General features: G+C 39.8%; 1 protein-coding gene across 1 annotated transcript in view; it reads left to right on the top strand.

Annotated features, from left to right (window-relative positions):
• Positions 1-1,013: 1,013 nt before the first annotated feature.
• Positions 1,014-13,299, top strand: part of adcy3a (adenylate cyclase 3a) — a 30,581-nt gene continuing 18,295 nt past the window's right edge. Inside the window, exons 1-4 of the mRNA XM_053327445.1 lie at positions 1,014-1,688; positions 10,337-10,486; positions 12,515-12,645; positions 12,849-12,960. Of these exons, the coding sequence (XP_053183420.1) occupies positions 1,014-1,688; positions 10,337-10,486; positions 12,515-12,645; positions 12,849-12,960 (1,068 nt within the window). The remainder of the gene's footprint in view (positions 1,689-10,336; positions 10,487-12,514; positions 12,646-12,848; positions 12,961-13,299) is intronic.

Raw genomic sequence — 13,299 nt, forward strand, 5'->3', positions numbered from 1 at the left:
ACAAACCGCGAAAAATATTACTCATACATTTTTTAAAAAGCTTGGCAGTTAATTTTCAGTTCAGCATACATGTAACATAGCAACCTAAAATGTTGAGCTTGAATATATATAGAACATTTACCCATCATTGTAGAGGCATTTTGAATAAATAACCTATTGTGAAAGGAATGCTGAAGAAACCTGTTCAAATGTCATCAATGGATTAGTGTATTGGATGTGACTTTTATAATATGTGAAATAAATAATAATAAGTAGTGTTCTTCCAGGAGGAGACACTGTTTAGGCTAATAAACAGCTAGATTTTGAAATGGATGTCAGCATGATGTTGTCCCCACAGAGCATAGAGTGACCAATAGCAGCCAGGTGCAGGAATCAGGGAGTGTGCTCTACCTCCCGGATCATCGGGTTCTGTTGAATGCATCTGTGTTTGAGGCATTAAGCCACAGTGAATTTCCTGCTCATGTGTCCCTTTTTTTATTCAGGCCATGTGAGGTGTGATAATGGAAGGACAAAATGCAAAAATCTCTCCAACCCAGAGGAATGATGGAGGCAGAGGAAGACTTTCAAACATCAACCTATCTGATGTGAAGTTAAGGAATGTAAGCACTCTGACATGCTGCCAAACTGTGGAGTACAAACAGCAGCTAGTGAACCAGTCCCATTTGTAATGCTGGATGAGGAAACAAGACGTGCACATTCTCTGGATCACGTTGCTGAAGAGGAGTAGGCGTGTTCATATGACACAGGACTAACTGAATCAAATGACAGCACTGGATGGTAGTGACCACAGGCGCAGCTATGTAAGAAGACATCTCTGTGGTGGACAGGTCATGCCAATCAGCATATAGATGTGGCTTCTCGGGGGACAAAGGTGGTTACTCAGCAGAGCAGAAACAAGCAGATGATGTATGTCTGAGAATCACAGTGTTTGGTCTAATCCTGCAGGACCACAACAAGGTTTGAAGTTTTTTTTATTGAAAGGAAGAAGCAGAGAGCAGCTCTGAATGTTCACCATGCCGAGGAACAGAGCCTTCTCAGAACCCGAGTACTCTGCAGAGTATTCGGCGGACTGCTCGGTGACGCTGCCCTCTGATCCCGGGCAGGCGGTGGGGCGAACACATGAGGTCACAGTTCGGAGCTCAGGATGCTGCCTTTGCCTCCCTCGGTTCATGCGCCTCACCTTTGCACCCGAGTCTCTGGAGAACCTTTACCAGACCTACTTCAGACGGCAGAGACATGAAACCCTGCTGGTGCTGGTTGTGTTTGCCGCCCTCTTTGATAGCTACATCATTGTCATGTGCGCGGTGGTCTACACCTCTGACAAGCTGGCCTCTGTTTTAGTGGCATCAGTGGGACTGGCAGCAGATATCATCCTCTACCTGCTGTGCCGCTTCGGGTTACTGCCAGACCGTATTTCGCGACGGGTGGTGCCCTACGCCCTGTGGGTGCTCATAGCAGCTCAAATATTCTGCTACCTGGGTCTGAACTATGCTCGCTTCCACCAGGCCAGCGACACAGTGGGCTGGCAGGCTTTCTTCAGCTTCTCCTTTTTCCTGACTCTGCCTTTGAGGTTGACACCCATCGTACTCATCACTACTGTATCCTGCGGGGTCCACACCCTGGTTCTGGGGGTCACCATCGCCCAGCAGCAGCAGGAGGACATCAAGGGGGCAGCACTTGGCAGACAGGTAAGAGTTGAAGAGGAGGAAGAGAGGTGAGGTAGATGGTCAGGGCCTTTGTCCTGAAATACTTTTTTACTTGTTTATGAGTCATTTGGTGTAACCAGATCTCCAACTCATCAAGTTTACACATGTTTAGGAGTTTGAACATAAAAATCTGGTCAGTTATTTTTTCCTTTATTTGATATTTTCACAGTAGAAATGAGAAAAGTCCCAATGCAGGTATTTATTAGGATATCACCAGCTCCTGCTTTATTCATCTTTTCACAGAAGAGACAAACAGAGCAGTTGGGGAATGATATGCTGGTAACGTTCCCAGCTGGAAGTGAACTGTGTACATTGCATTTATATGGAAAGTGCTTTGACCACATAGCCAGCAGCATGCTTTTTTTTCTCCAGACCAACTTCAGCTGGAGACTCACATATACACCATGTGTGTGTGCATAAGTAAATTCAAACTAGTCTGATGCGTGGACTCAACATGCAAATATTGATACACAATTTATACTGCTGTATTGTACAACTATTTACTGTTGCTTTGGCTCAGCACATTTACACTGTGAAAAAAAGTTTGGGCTCAAATTAGGAAATGCTTCATGTATCAAGTTAATCGGTCAGTTAGTCAAGTTAATCATTGCTGTACTCAAGTGGTCATTATCAAACATCAGTCATTTCACATCTCACCAGAAGGCTCATTAGGTTCTATCATTATCAAATGCTGCTGTCAACAGTAGCTAACTTATCAAAATAGAGGCTGCAATAGTCATTTCATCAATGATTGTACACAGTATAAGAAGTCACTTTATATATATATTCATATATGTAACAATAAGAAAAGATTTACTCAAAAGTCAGTATTTGAAAAGATAAAAAGGTTCATTTGATTATTAAATAGTAGAACAATGCAGCATGTTTACTTGCCAAAAGACACACGCTCATAGATGGAAGCAGTGAGAAGAATGTATATTTGTATATGAAAGTCACAGTCAGTATGTGTCCCAAACACTCCTGTGCCCGTGCATGGAAAGGTTAGGCTTTACATGTATAATCACATTGTGAAGTATGATCTAGTTGCTAATGAAAACAGTCATGTTAAAAATAAAAATCTAAGTAATAATTTCTAAATCTGTGTAAGGATGGGTAATAATAGAGGAAAATGTGAATACTCATTACCTCAGAAAAAAGTAATATTTTGTACAAGTAATATATTTCCCCTTGTTTTAACCGGTGTCACACTAAAATCTGTGACCATCAGAAATGGTGACCTGTGTTGCTGGATCTCTGCTGAAGAAGTTGTTATGAACCTAAAGTTCACCTTAACCTCAGTGGAGAGGGTTAGGGTCACGTCCCTCCCTAATCTACTGTAATAGACAGCTGAAAAGGAAATGTGTTGATTGTAGATATACTTTATAGATATAGTAATTATTTACTTTGCAGCTTGACTGTTTAGTGGTAACCAACATGAATGCAGCCTCTCGGAAAAAATGAAGATCAACAATAATTGTACTTCCAGCAGTATCCAACTACCAAAACAATGTTTTGAGGTGTCATCCTCTCAAATTTTTTGATGTAAAACAGGCAACTGCTAGTACGACGTGTTTATTTGTGCTAACAACATGTTCTCGCACCCTCATTCATAAACCAAAGATATTGTTAGGCGAGTTATTATTTAACCCTGAGACAAAGAGGAACATGAATTGAATTCATGTCGCGGAAGGATAACTACATGGTTGGAAGGCTGTATGGGTGAGCAACTAATAAACTGTAGTTGTAGCATTAGCATTAGCTACTGTGTGGATTGTGTTTTCATTGAGTTTTGCCACCTTGCGTTAATGTCATATGGCATGGCGAGTATTTTCCATAGACTGTATAAAAGAAATGGACGTAACATCCGTGACGTCACCCATTGGTTTGTGGACTGCTGCTCAGAAAGCCAATAGTATCGAATCTAGGCAGCGCCAACTTGAAAATTTCAGGTGCATGCTGGGAAAAAAAGAACACGGATTCTACTTATATGGGCATGAGGCGGAGTCATGGACGGAAGTATGGGCGGGACCAACGGCGGAGCGGGGAGGCTGCGATTGGTTGCGAGGGCTGGATCTCGAGGATATTGGTCAATCAACCTGTCAATCACAACGTAGCCACATAGCCTGCTTTATCGTCAAATATAAAATCAGGGAGGACGACATTTCACAAATGAACATCATACTGCATTGAAGAAGGCTTTAAACTAGTGATTGAGACCATAAACACATTTTGAAAACATTTACTGAGGTTACAAATCAAGTGAGAAGTTGGTGAATTCTCCATTGACTTGTATAGAGACGGTCGCCCCCTGGTGGCCTTTTGATAGAATGCAGCTCTAAGTTATTTCCGCATTGGCTTCTTTTCAGAGGATAGGTCCTCCCCGCCTAGTATTTTCCAACAGTGATTTGCTCTTGTTAGGCATGTTAAAAATGTTCGTGACCGTCACAAAATGTCTCCTCTCTCCTTTGTTATCATCTTCTCCTCCGGTCGTTCATGCCCCTATGTACGGCGTCTCTACGCATTTACGTCACAGGCTGAAAAAAATAGTCCCAGTTGCTCCGGAGTCCCAAATAAAAAGTATAACCGCAGAGTCAGACTATTTATTTAACATTGAAATCGAAATTGAAGTTGACATGAAATGCCAAAAAAAATGCCATAAGCAATGGCTGGCTCCCTAAACCATGGAGGGGATGGAGGGGGATGGAGAAAGGTGAACGGACAGACGGACAGACAAACATCCTGCTCTCCAGTTATAGTAGTAGGATTATGAAAGACAAAATGATGAATGTTTACAGTTTCTGTGTATCAAGTACAATGTTGGAGTTCTATTAGACACCACACGTTAGATAATTACATCAATTACATTTCTGTCATCATCAGTCATTCAGTAAAACAATGCTGTTGTTGACACTACATAACAGAAACTCTGTACACTTATATAATAACCAGAAGGAAAGAAATGCATTGTGATGATGCTGCAGTGATGTTCAGCTGAGGTTAGCTTGTAATGAGCACACAGGGCTGCAAATAACTCATTTTCATTATTGATTTTTCTGTCTGTTATTTTTATCAAATTATCAGTTACTAATTTATTCTGTTAAATGTCAGGAAGTAGATCATCACAAATACATGGAGCCTGAGGTGACATCATAAAGTGACTTCTTCTGTCTGCCCTGTGAATAAAGAATCATTTAAATAGTTCCTGTCAATCAACTAATCAATGGGTGGACATGTTGTTTCTACTCTAGCTCTGTGTGTACTCTGAGGACAGAGCATGTGACTCTGAGTGTGTTTTTCACTCAGTATGTTACCACAGCAGTTACTGAGGGTCATTTGGGGACTCGTGAGAGACAGACTGAAAGAATAAAAGGGTCAGAAGCAGCAGAGACTGAGATAATGAGACTTTTAGTGTAGCTGAAAAACACTGGATCCTACTCTCCCCATGATGCAACACAATACAGACCCAAAGTCTCTCTGTTCCACTAGTTTCTGCAACCTCTCATTCAGGATTTATTCTCCTCCTGCTGTTTACTTTTTATATATAGCAGGAAAATCATAAACACATTGACAGTGACTCCATTCATTCAAATGTCCCAGAAAGCCATGTCAGCAAGCCAGCATCAATAGCAGGAGGATGAAAGTGAAGCAGCTAAATGCAATCCAGCAATCATGAATTGGATGATTTACACCCAGGACACATCATTAACATTATTATCAATGTGGTGGTTTCACTCAGCAGCCAAAAAACAATAGTAATCTATAGTGTGGCTGGTAAAATATCAACATTCACTTGACTGGTGTCCAAAAAAATAAGTTTAGTTTCCACCTGTGCTGTTTCCACTGAGACTAAATGTCTTATATGACAAAGGCCTGTAAGCATCAACTGCAGCAGAGGCTCAATGCAAGTTTAACCTGCATGATTTTAATAATGTTAAACAACAATTCATTTTTCTATCAGGCACAATATACATGTGTTTTCTCCAAGACTACGCCAAGATAACTGTGATGATGTCACTGTGACATCATGAGGATTGTTTACTTTGCTGGGAGCCCTCTTCAGAAGTGAGATGTGAGCATCATGTAATAACTAGTGAAGCATCAAGAGTGTTCAGTCCTCACAGACTGCAGCCTCTGTTAATAACTGGTCAGGTTACATTTCACTACATTTGAAATAACACAGAGGATAATGTAATGTCACATTAGTATAAAAACACAAGTGTATCTATTGTGTGGGTGCAGTGAGGGACATTAAGGCAGCTCCCACAGAAGCCTTCATATAAAAACAGAGCAATCTTAAAACTCCTGTAATATTTCATCATTAGCTATCAGCTTCTCAAGAGTTTGAAACAGCTGATGTTTTGACTTTTTTATTGTTTTTTTTCCCTTTGAGTTGTATAATGCTATTTGTTATTTATTTAAATTCTGCCAAATTAACCTTTTTAATAAAAAATGTGACAGTTTTTATTTTTATTTATATAATAATTTAGCAGTCTAAAAGGCTCATTTTTGAGCTTTATGTTTAGACAGTAACAGGCATACTGTACCTCTACATGCAGTCACATGACACAGACCTGCATCTGTGTGGGTTTACATGGAGGACAGTTGTTAACATGAAGAAGATGATGGCTGCAATGTCAAATGTAGAATCACAGTTTCACTCATTCATTTATTTTCAGTCTTCCTATATTTTAAAGACAGTGTGGCATCCCCCAGCCACCAGCAGCATATCTGTACTGTTCCTAAAAACACTGTTCAGCTCCTTCCCTTCACTCACCAATGAGCTGACACCTTTTTGCTGAAATTGAAATATTGAAGAAACTTATTTTTTAACCGTCCATATTTAAACATGGAGAAAACAACACAAGGCACATTTGTGTAAGGTGTGGTTTTTACTTAAGGCTAGGTTTTTACTTATTTGTGTTATTACAAATGTTAATGGGATTATGAATGAGGTTTCTCCACTAATGGAATCCAACCCAAAAGTTCTAGCTGTCTTTTGCTCTCTATTGAGAGATGGACTTTTGTTATAAAACTGTTAAAATGCCTCTAATCATGTTCCATAAACAGTATGAACTATGAACAGATGTCAGGGAGTGTATTAAGGAATGTTCTCAAGTGTGTAGCACTGAGCAGAAAGGAAACATTTAAATAGTCAGAGAACCTCACAGAGTCCTCACAGGCCATTATATAACATGTGTGCACTGTGCACTGTGTTGAAGGCCATGTACTCTGTGGAAATTGACATTTCAGGATTGTTTACAGCTCCCTCACTCACAGTGTTTGGTTGTCAATAAAATTCAGCCTGCCTCATCACTGGGCAACTTGTATCCCCGAGCTCTTCAACAAAATGTCACACACCTCATTAAACTTCCTACAGTCAGATGATCAACATGACCAATCATACACTCTATTACAAATCAAAATAAATCATCAAAAACAATAGAAGTAATGCTTGTGATGCTGGGCTGCAGCTACTTTGCTAATGGATGAATAGTTGTAATGACACAGTGCCAGATGTTTGCTGTTCCAGCTTCTCACTTGTGAAGACTTGCTGCTTTTCTTTGTCTATTGTGATAACTGACAGACAAACCAAGCAGTATGGTGATGATCAACTTGTGCTTTAGGAGACTGTAATATAATGTTTTTCCCTATTGATTGATTGATTGATTGATTGATTGATTGATGGATTGATTGATTGATTGATGGATTGATTTACATTTAATGGACCAAACAATTAATCAAGAAAAATAATATGGAGATGAATCAACCATGAAAATAATCATTAGTTGCAGCCCTGGTCTATATTCAGGTTTTTCCATCAGAAACCAGATTAGTGTTGAATGTGGAGAACAATCAGATTGCTGGTTGGGATAGATGTGTGACTGCTTGGTTTATGGGTTACAGACTTAAAGGATTGAAATGGACTAATCATGTACTTCTCTTTTTCTGAAGCCCGGTCAGTTTAAAAAAAAAAGAGTTTATAGCATTTTTAAGAGATAAACATGCAGAAACACTTACAGAACAAATCCAAATCAAAGATCATTTGAGCAGAATATCAAACAATTAAGCAAAGCCAGTCATTATCCTATAATCAGTCTTGATGAGATAACATACAGTAGAGATACATGTCACTTCTGAAGGCTACAATGTTCATTCTATTGGCTACACACATACAGTACTTACACACATGAGGGGAACACTCAGTAGGAAGTATTCATGCTAAACAACAATACGTAACATTTCTGGATATATTGATCACTTTTTGTACATAAATTGTATCATAATAATCTGATCTAGCTGAATATTATATCATGACCTCATAAGCTTAATTTATATCCTATGATGGCAAAGCAGGGTGTAACAAAACCAGCTGCTTGCTTATTCGGGGCCAGTACAAACAGCTTTGACATCAGTCATGTGACAGTACTTTAGGGTTTTAGGGTTTGATGAGACAGTGATGGTTTCTGGTGGGGAGTGATATTAGGATTTGTTTGACACTGATGACACACAGATCAGTGTTTCCCCTGTCATTCAATGTGAGTGTCACTGATACAATCTCACACAATCTTTAAAGACTGTGTAAAGTGAATTCAGACATTTTCTTCTAAACACATTAAATAGATCATAAATGTATTTCTAAAAAAGGTGTAAAAAGTATTTCAACCATTTAGATTTGAATTGTGGAGCTAGGCTTCACAAACTGTGTTTCAAGATTTCTGTGTTCAGGATTTAGTGAAGTCTGAAAATAATTAGCATAAACCCGCCCCTGCTGCTGTAGAGGTATAAATACATTCAGCACACACTACTACTACAGTCTACAGTTAGCCAGTTAGCTGAGTTAGCCGCTGAGCTAGCCGGCAGAAAGCTCTCAGACATAGCGTCCATGTTTCTGGTAGAGGTGGTTACTTTGATTGACAGGTGACACTTGGTAGGGGGCGGGGTTTCAGCGAACTCGGCGGCCACGCCCAAAGCGTCTGGTAGCAGAGAAAGAGGCTGATTTTTACACAACTTTGAAGCCTAATTTCATATATTTGGTGATTTTTTTAATCATTCAAATTTAGCAGGGTGGTTAACAACACACTTTTCTGTGGTATGTCAAACTCAGAACACATATTTATTCTTACTTTACACTACTAATGATTTTCACTGGCTCTGTGTAAGCACAATAACACTGTAAGTTATCATTGAATTGTTTTGAGTCATCAACTAGTGCATCATATTCCAGAATCCTCCCTCTACTCATTCATCTCTAGGCAGTGAATGTGAGCAGAGCAGAGAAGGTTAGCAGTAAGTTGTATACAGTACAGGCTACTGCATGTGAGTTCATATATGCTGCTGCTCTCCTCTGTTGTTTCCCCAATTGCCACAAAAATGAAGGGGATTAGCCCAGAAGTTGGTAACAATGGCTTATCCTAACATGACCAGGCATACTGACCTGTTCTCATTTTAGTGTGAATCTCAGTCGCTCATAAACAGAGAACAGAGAAATGCCTACTGTAGTTGCTTAATTTTGCTAAAACCAAAAGGTTAGAATTCATCACTCCTATTTTATCTTCTCTTCACTGGCTCACTGTAAGACAAAGAATGGATTTTAAAATACCTGTTAAATCTATGAATGACTCAGCTGCACCTTACATTGATGACATGCTAGCTGAGTACACAGCAGACAGATCCCTGAGATCATCAAGCAAAAGTCTCCTCACTATACCCAGAATAAACTCTAAATCAGCTTATGCTGCCTTCACTCATTATGCTCCTACTCTGTGGAACTCTCTACCACATGAGCTCAGCTCTGTTACAACACTATCTTCTTTTAGTCCTTACATACTGTTCATAATTCACATTCATAAATTCCCCATCAGTCATTAATAAATGTTGGATTAATCTCATGGAAAAAAGACATTCACAGTCACTATTCTATGGTCCAGGTGAAGAATACATGTATGTATTAGATACATTTGCATATTGAAAATGTGCATCAGCTGCACACAAATAAGAAAAAAAGCATTTTATTTCCATTTTTGTAAACTGTGGTTCACATCAGGAGAAGTCAGGCTGGCCCGAACGCTGACCAGCGCAAAGCCCTACTGTATCTCTAAACTGACATGCATGGGGGGGCGAAGGCCCATTCACCACTGCTTGCAGTTTTAATTATTATCGTTTATGGTCTATATGGTCTAATGTTGAAGCCCATTGAGTCTCCTGTCGTATGAAATGTGCTTTATAACTTATTGCTCTCATCAGTAGTTAACAAGATGAATTTTAAATAATGTAGTGTGTAAAGAAATATGACATAAAGGGAGTAGTTCTATGAACCATATGCCTGGAAAATTGTAAACAATGATGATATCAACATGTAAGTGCTAAATGGAAAGGATGAAATTAAAATACATTGTTAAAAGCTTACACATTTATAGTTGACCCCAACAATATAATCATTATTCAAACAGCATCTCAATCATTTTGCCCTTTTCTGTTCTAGAGACATAATCACACTGGTAGTGAAAGAAGGATGTGTGAGTCACACCTTTACCACACTGAAGATGGACTCTTTAAAACTCTCTATGTGCTTTATGATGTGCATGTTCATGTTATTGAGCCTAACTGTTGCATTCTGTTTTGCTTTCTAGCTTCTGGCCAACATTGTGATCTACATTTGTGCCATCACGGTGGGAGTCATGTCATACTACATGGCAGACAGGAAGCATCGGAAGGCCTTTCTGGAGGCCAGACAGTCACTGGAGGTCAAACTTAATCTGGAGGAGCAGAGCCAGCAACAGGTCAGAGGTCTAACAATACAACATACGTGTGTTTGCATGTGTGTTTAAAATAACAGTACCCTCTTATACTAGTCAGACATGGTCACATTGGCAGAGTAACTGTCAGAGTGTTGACTATAGGAATGAAGTGTTGGTCAGTCCACCGTTTGCTTCAGATGGAATATGTTGACACCTATGTGATAATAACTTTTTTTGACATTTCTATGTAGCACCTTCATCTGGTCAAAATCTCAGTTTATTCAAATGCCTGTGAAAAATAATGGTTGGCATTGTCACATGTTGGCATGTGGTAAATTGATTGTAACACTGGTTAAGCCTGAGGTGAAGCTAAACTGACGAGGATCAGGTTTTCCTGGAGGGATATGTTTCCATGGTAACTTACGGTCAGACTTGTTTAACCCTCCTTTATGAAACAGAATTTCCTGAAAATAAACTTGAGTTATTAAATGAAAGGTGACTTAAATACAAATCTGGCTTCATGAAACGCCTATCTGAGGTCAGATGTTGCATAACATTAGAAGTTTGCATCATCTGCTCTTTCACTTAGCCAGCAATATGCACAGTGTGTGCATGTGTGCACGTGTACATGCATGCTGGTTTGTTTGGCTTTTGTCCGTTTGAACTCAGACTGTGTCAGCTCTCCTCCTCTCCTCACATCTGTGGCCACTGGGCATTCTCCATCACTACTATTTATGGAACAGATGGTAGAGAGAGAGAGAGAGAGAGAGAGAGAGAGAGAGAGAGAGAGAGAGAGAGAGAGAGAGAGAGAGAGAGAGAGAGAGAGAGAGAGAGAGAGAGAGAGAGAGAGAGAGAGAGAGAGAGAGAGAGAGAGAGAGAGAGAGAGAGAGAGAGAGAGAGAGAGAGAGAGAGAGAGAGAGAGAGAGAGAGAGAGAGAGACTCTTAGAATACTAATGAAGAAACACGGACTGCTGGGAGACAAGGGCTGCCAACCAATCAAGCAGAGGAGCATCCGATTATTGCTGGTTACTGTGGCAACCAGCCTCCTGAGACGATGTCAGCTGTAATCACAGAACCAGCCTGCTCAGCCATTTGTTGCTTCTCTGCCTCTCTGTCAGGTTTTGATAAGAATATTGAAAGCTGCCAGCTGCCCTCCACCCCCACTCCTCTCCATGCACTGTGTGTGTGTGTGTGTGTGTGTGTGTAGGCCTGCTTTAAATATGTATTGACACAGGTCAAGTGTGTGTGTCTATGTGTAATGGAGGCTTTTCTTTTATTTGACACATCAGTGTAGTGTGTCTGTGTGGGACTGGCTGAGCAGGATCTCTGCAGCCACACTGACTGACAGTTTGAGGCCGTTCTGTTTTTTAAAGATGATTTTCTTTTCAAGCTTTCTCCCTTTATATGACACAAAGTGTAGAGACAGGAAATATAGGGAGAGAGAGGGGTGTGGCATGCAACACAGCTCTCAGCCAGGAGTTGAACCATGATGTTGTGGTTATGTTATGCTGCTTTTCAACCTTAAATAGTTTCGGCATTCATCTCGCCCCTGAAATCTCAAATAGTGGAACATGATCATTAGTGGATTTTAGAGGTGTTGGCAGGTGCATCATTGGATTTAGTTTGGACTGATATCCAGTCTAGAGCCCAACCAGTATATATCGGTCAGCCAATATTAGTGTATATATATGTATATTTGATCTTTTTTCTTAATTTAAATTTAATATATAATTTTTATTTTTTTTTTATTCATAGGTAATTATAATTATTATGTAAAATGACATGACCACTGTTTAGTTTATTGTTCAACTGTAAGATCTCCTGCCTGTGTTTGATAACCATGCCTTTATGTTTATGTTCTGTACATAACATTTTTTTTTTTTTTGCTCCCTAATATCTGTATCAGCATCGGCCCGTAAAATCCAGACAGGGTTCAACTTGGTTGTGTATTACCCACCTGTGGCATACTCACAATGCTGAAGCACTCCTTTAAGGGCTTTCTGTTACTACTAGTTATTTCTAGAGCAGTGTCATTGTGTGTGTGTGTGTGTGTGTCTCTGTCCTCCACAGGAACGTCTGCTGCTGTCCATCCTTCCAAAGCACATAGCAGATGAGATGCTGCAGGACATGAAGAAGGAGCCCAGTCAGAAAGAGATGCAGCAGTTCAACACCATGTATATGTACAGACATGAAAACGTTAGGTACATGCTGCCTCTGCTAGCTTTATACCAGGGTCCTGCTTTAGTCTGACACATTTATTTGTAGAATGAAAGTTGTTGATGGATTTTTTTTGAGTGAGAAACCCACAGTTTGATATATCTCTGAAACAGCTGCTGTAGTAGCATGCTGCTCTGCTCTGATGTACTAATGTGCTGTCTTATGTGTGTCTCTTGTTGTCGTGCAGTATTTTGTTTGCAGACATTGTGGGCTTCACCCAGCTGTCATCATCCTGCAGCGCTCAGGAGCTGGTCAAACTACTCAATGAGCTCTTTGCTCGCTTTGACAAACTGGCTGCAGTGAGTTTCATATTATTAACTAACAACAGTCATCTCATGATATTTACATGTTCCACTTCCTGTTCTTTGTTTTTTACAGTTATATAGACATTATATCTGATCCTCTTATTATTATTCATAGCTAATTATAATTATCATATGATATTATATTATATTTGAAGGATCATTGCAACAAAAATAGTGTTTATTGTATATATTCTGTACATAACATTATCAGCCAATGAATCGTTATCAGAATGTTTTTGCTCTCTAATATCTGTATCAGCATCGGCCCCTAATGTCCAGTTCCGGTTGGGCCCTAATCAAGTCAAATAAAGTCAGTGTGTATCTGTGCTGATC

This window comes from Scomber japonicus, chromosome 10 (genome assembly GCF_027409825.1).
Source record: "Scomber japonicus isolate fScoJap1 chromosome 10, fScoJap1.pri, whole genome shotgun sequence".
Lineage (NCBI taxonomy): Eukaryota > Metazoa > Chordata > Actinopteri > Scombriformes > Scombridae > Scomber > Scomber japonicus.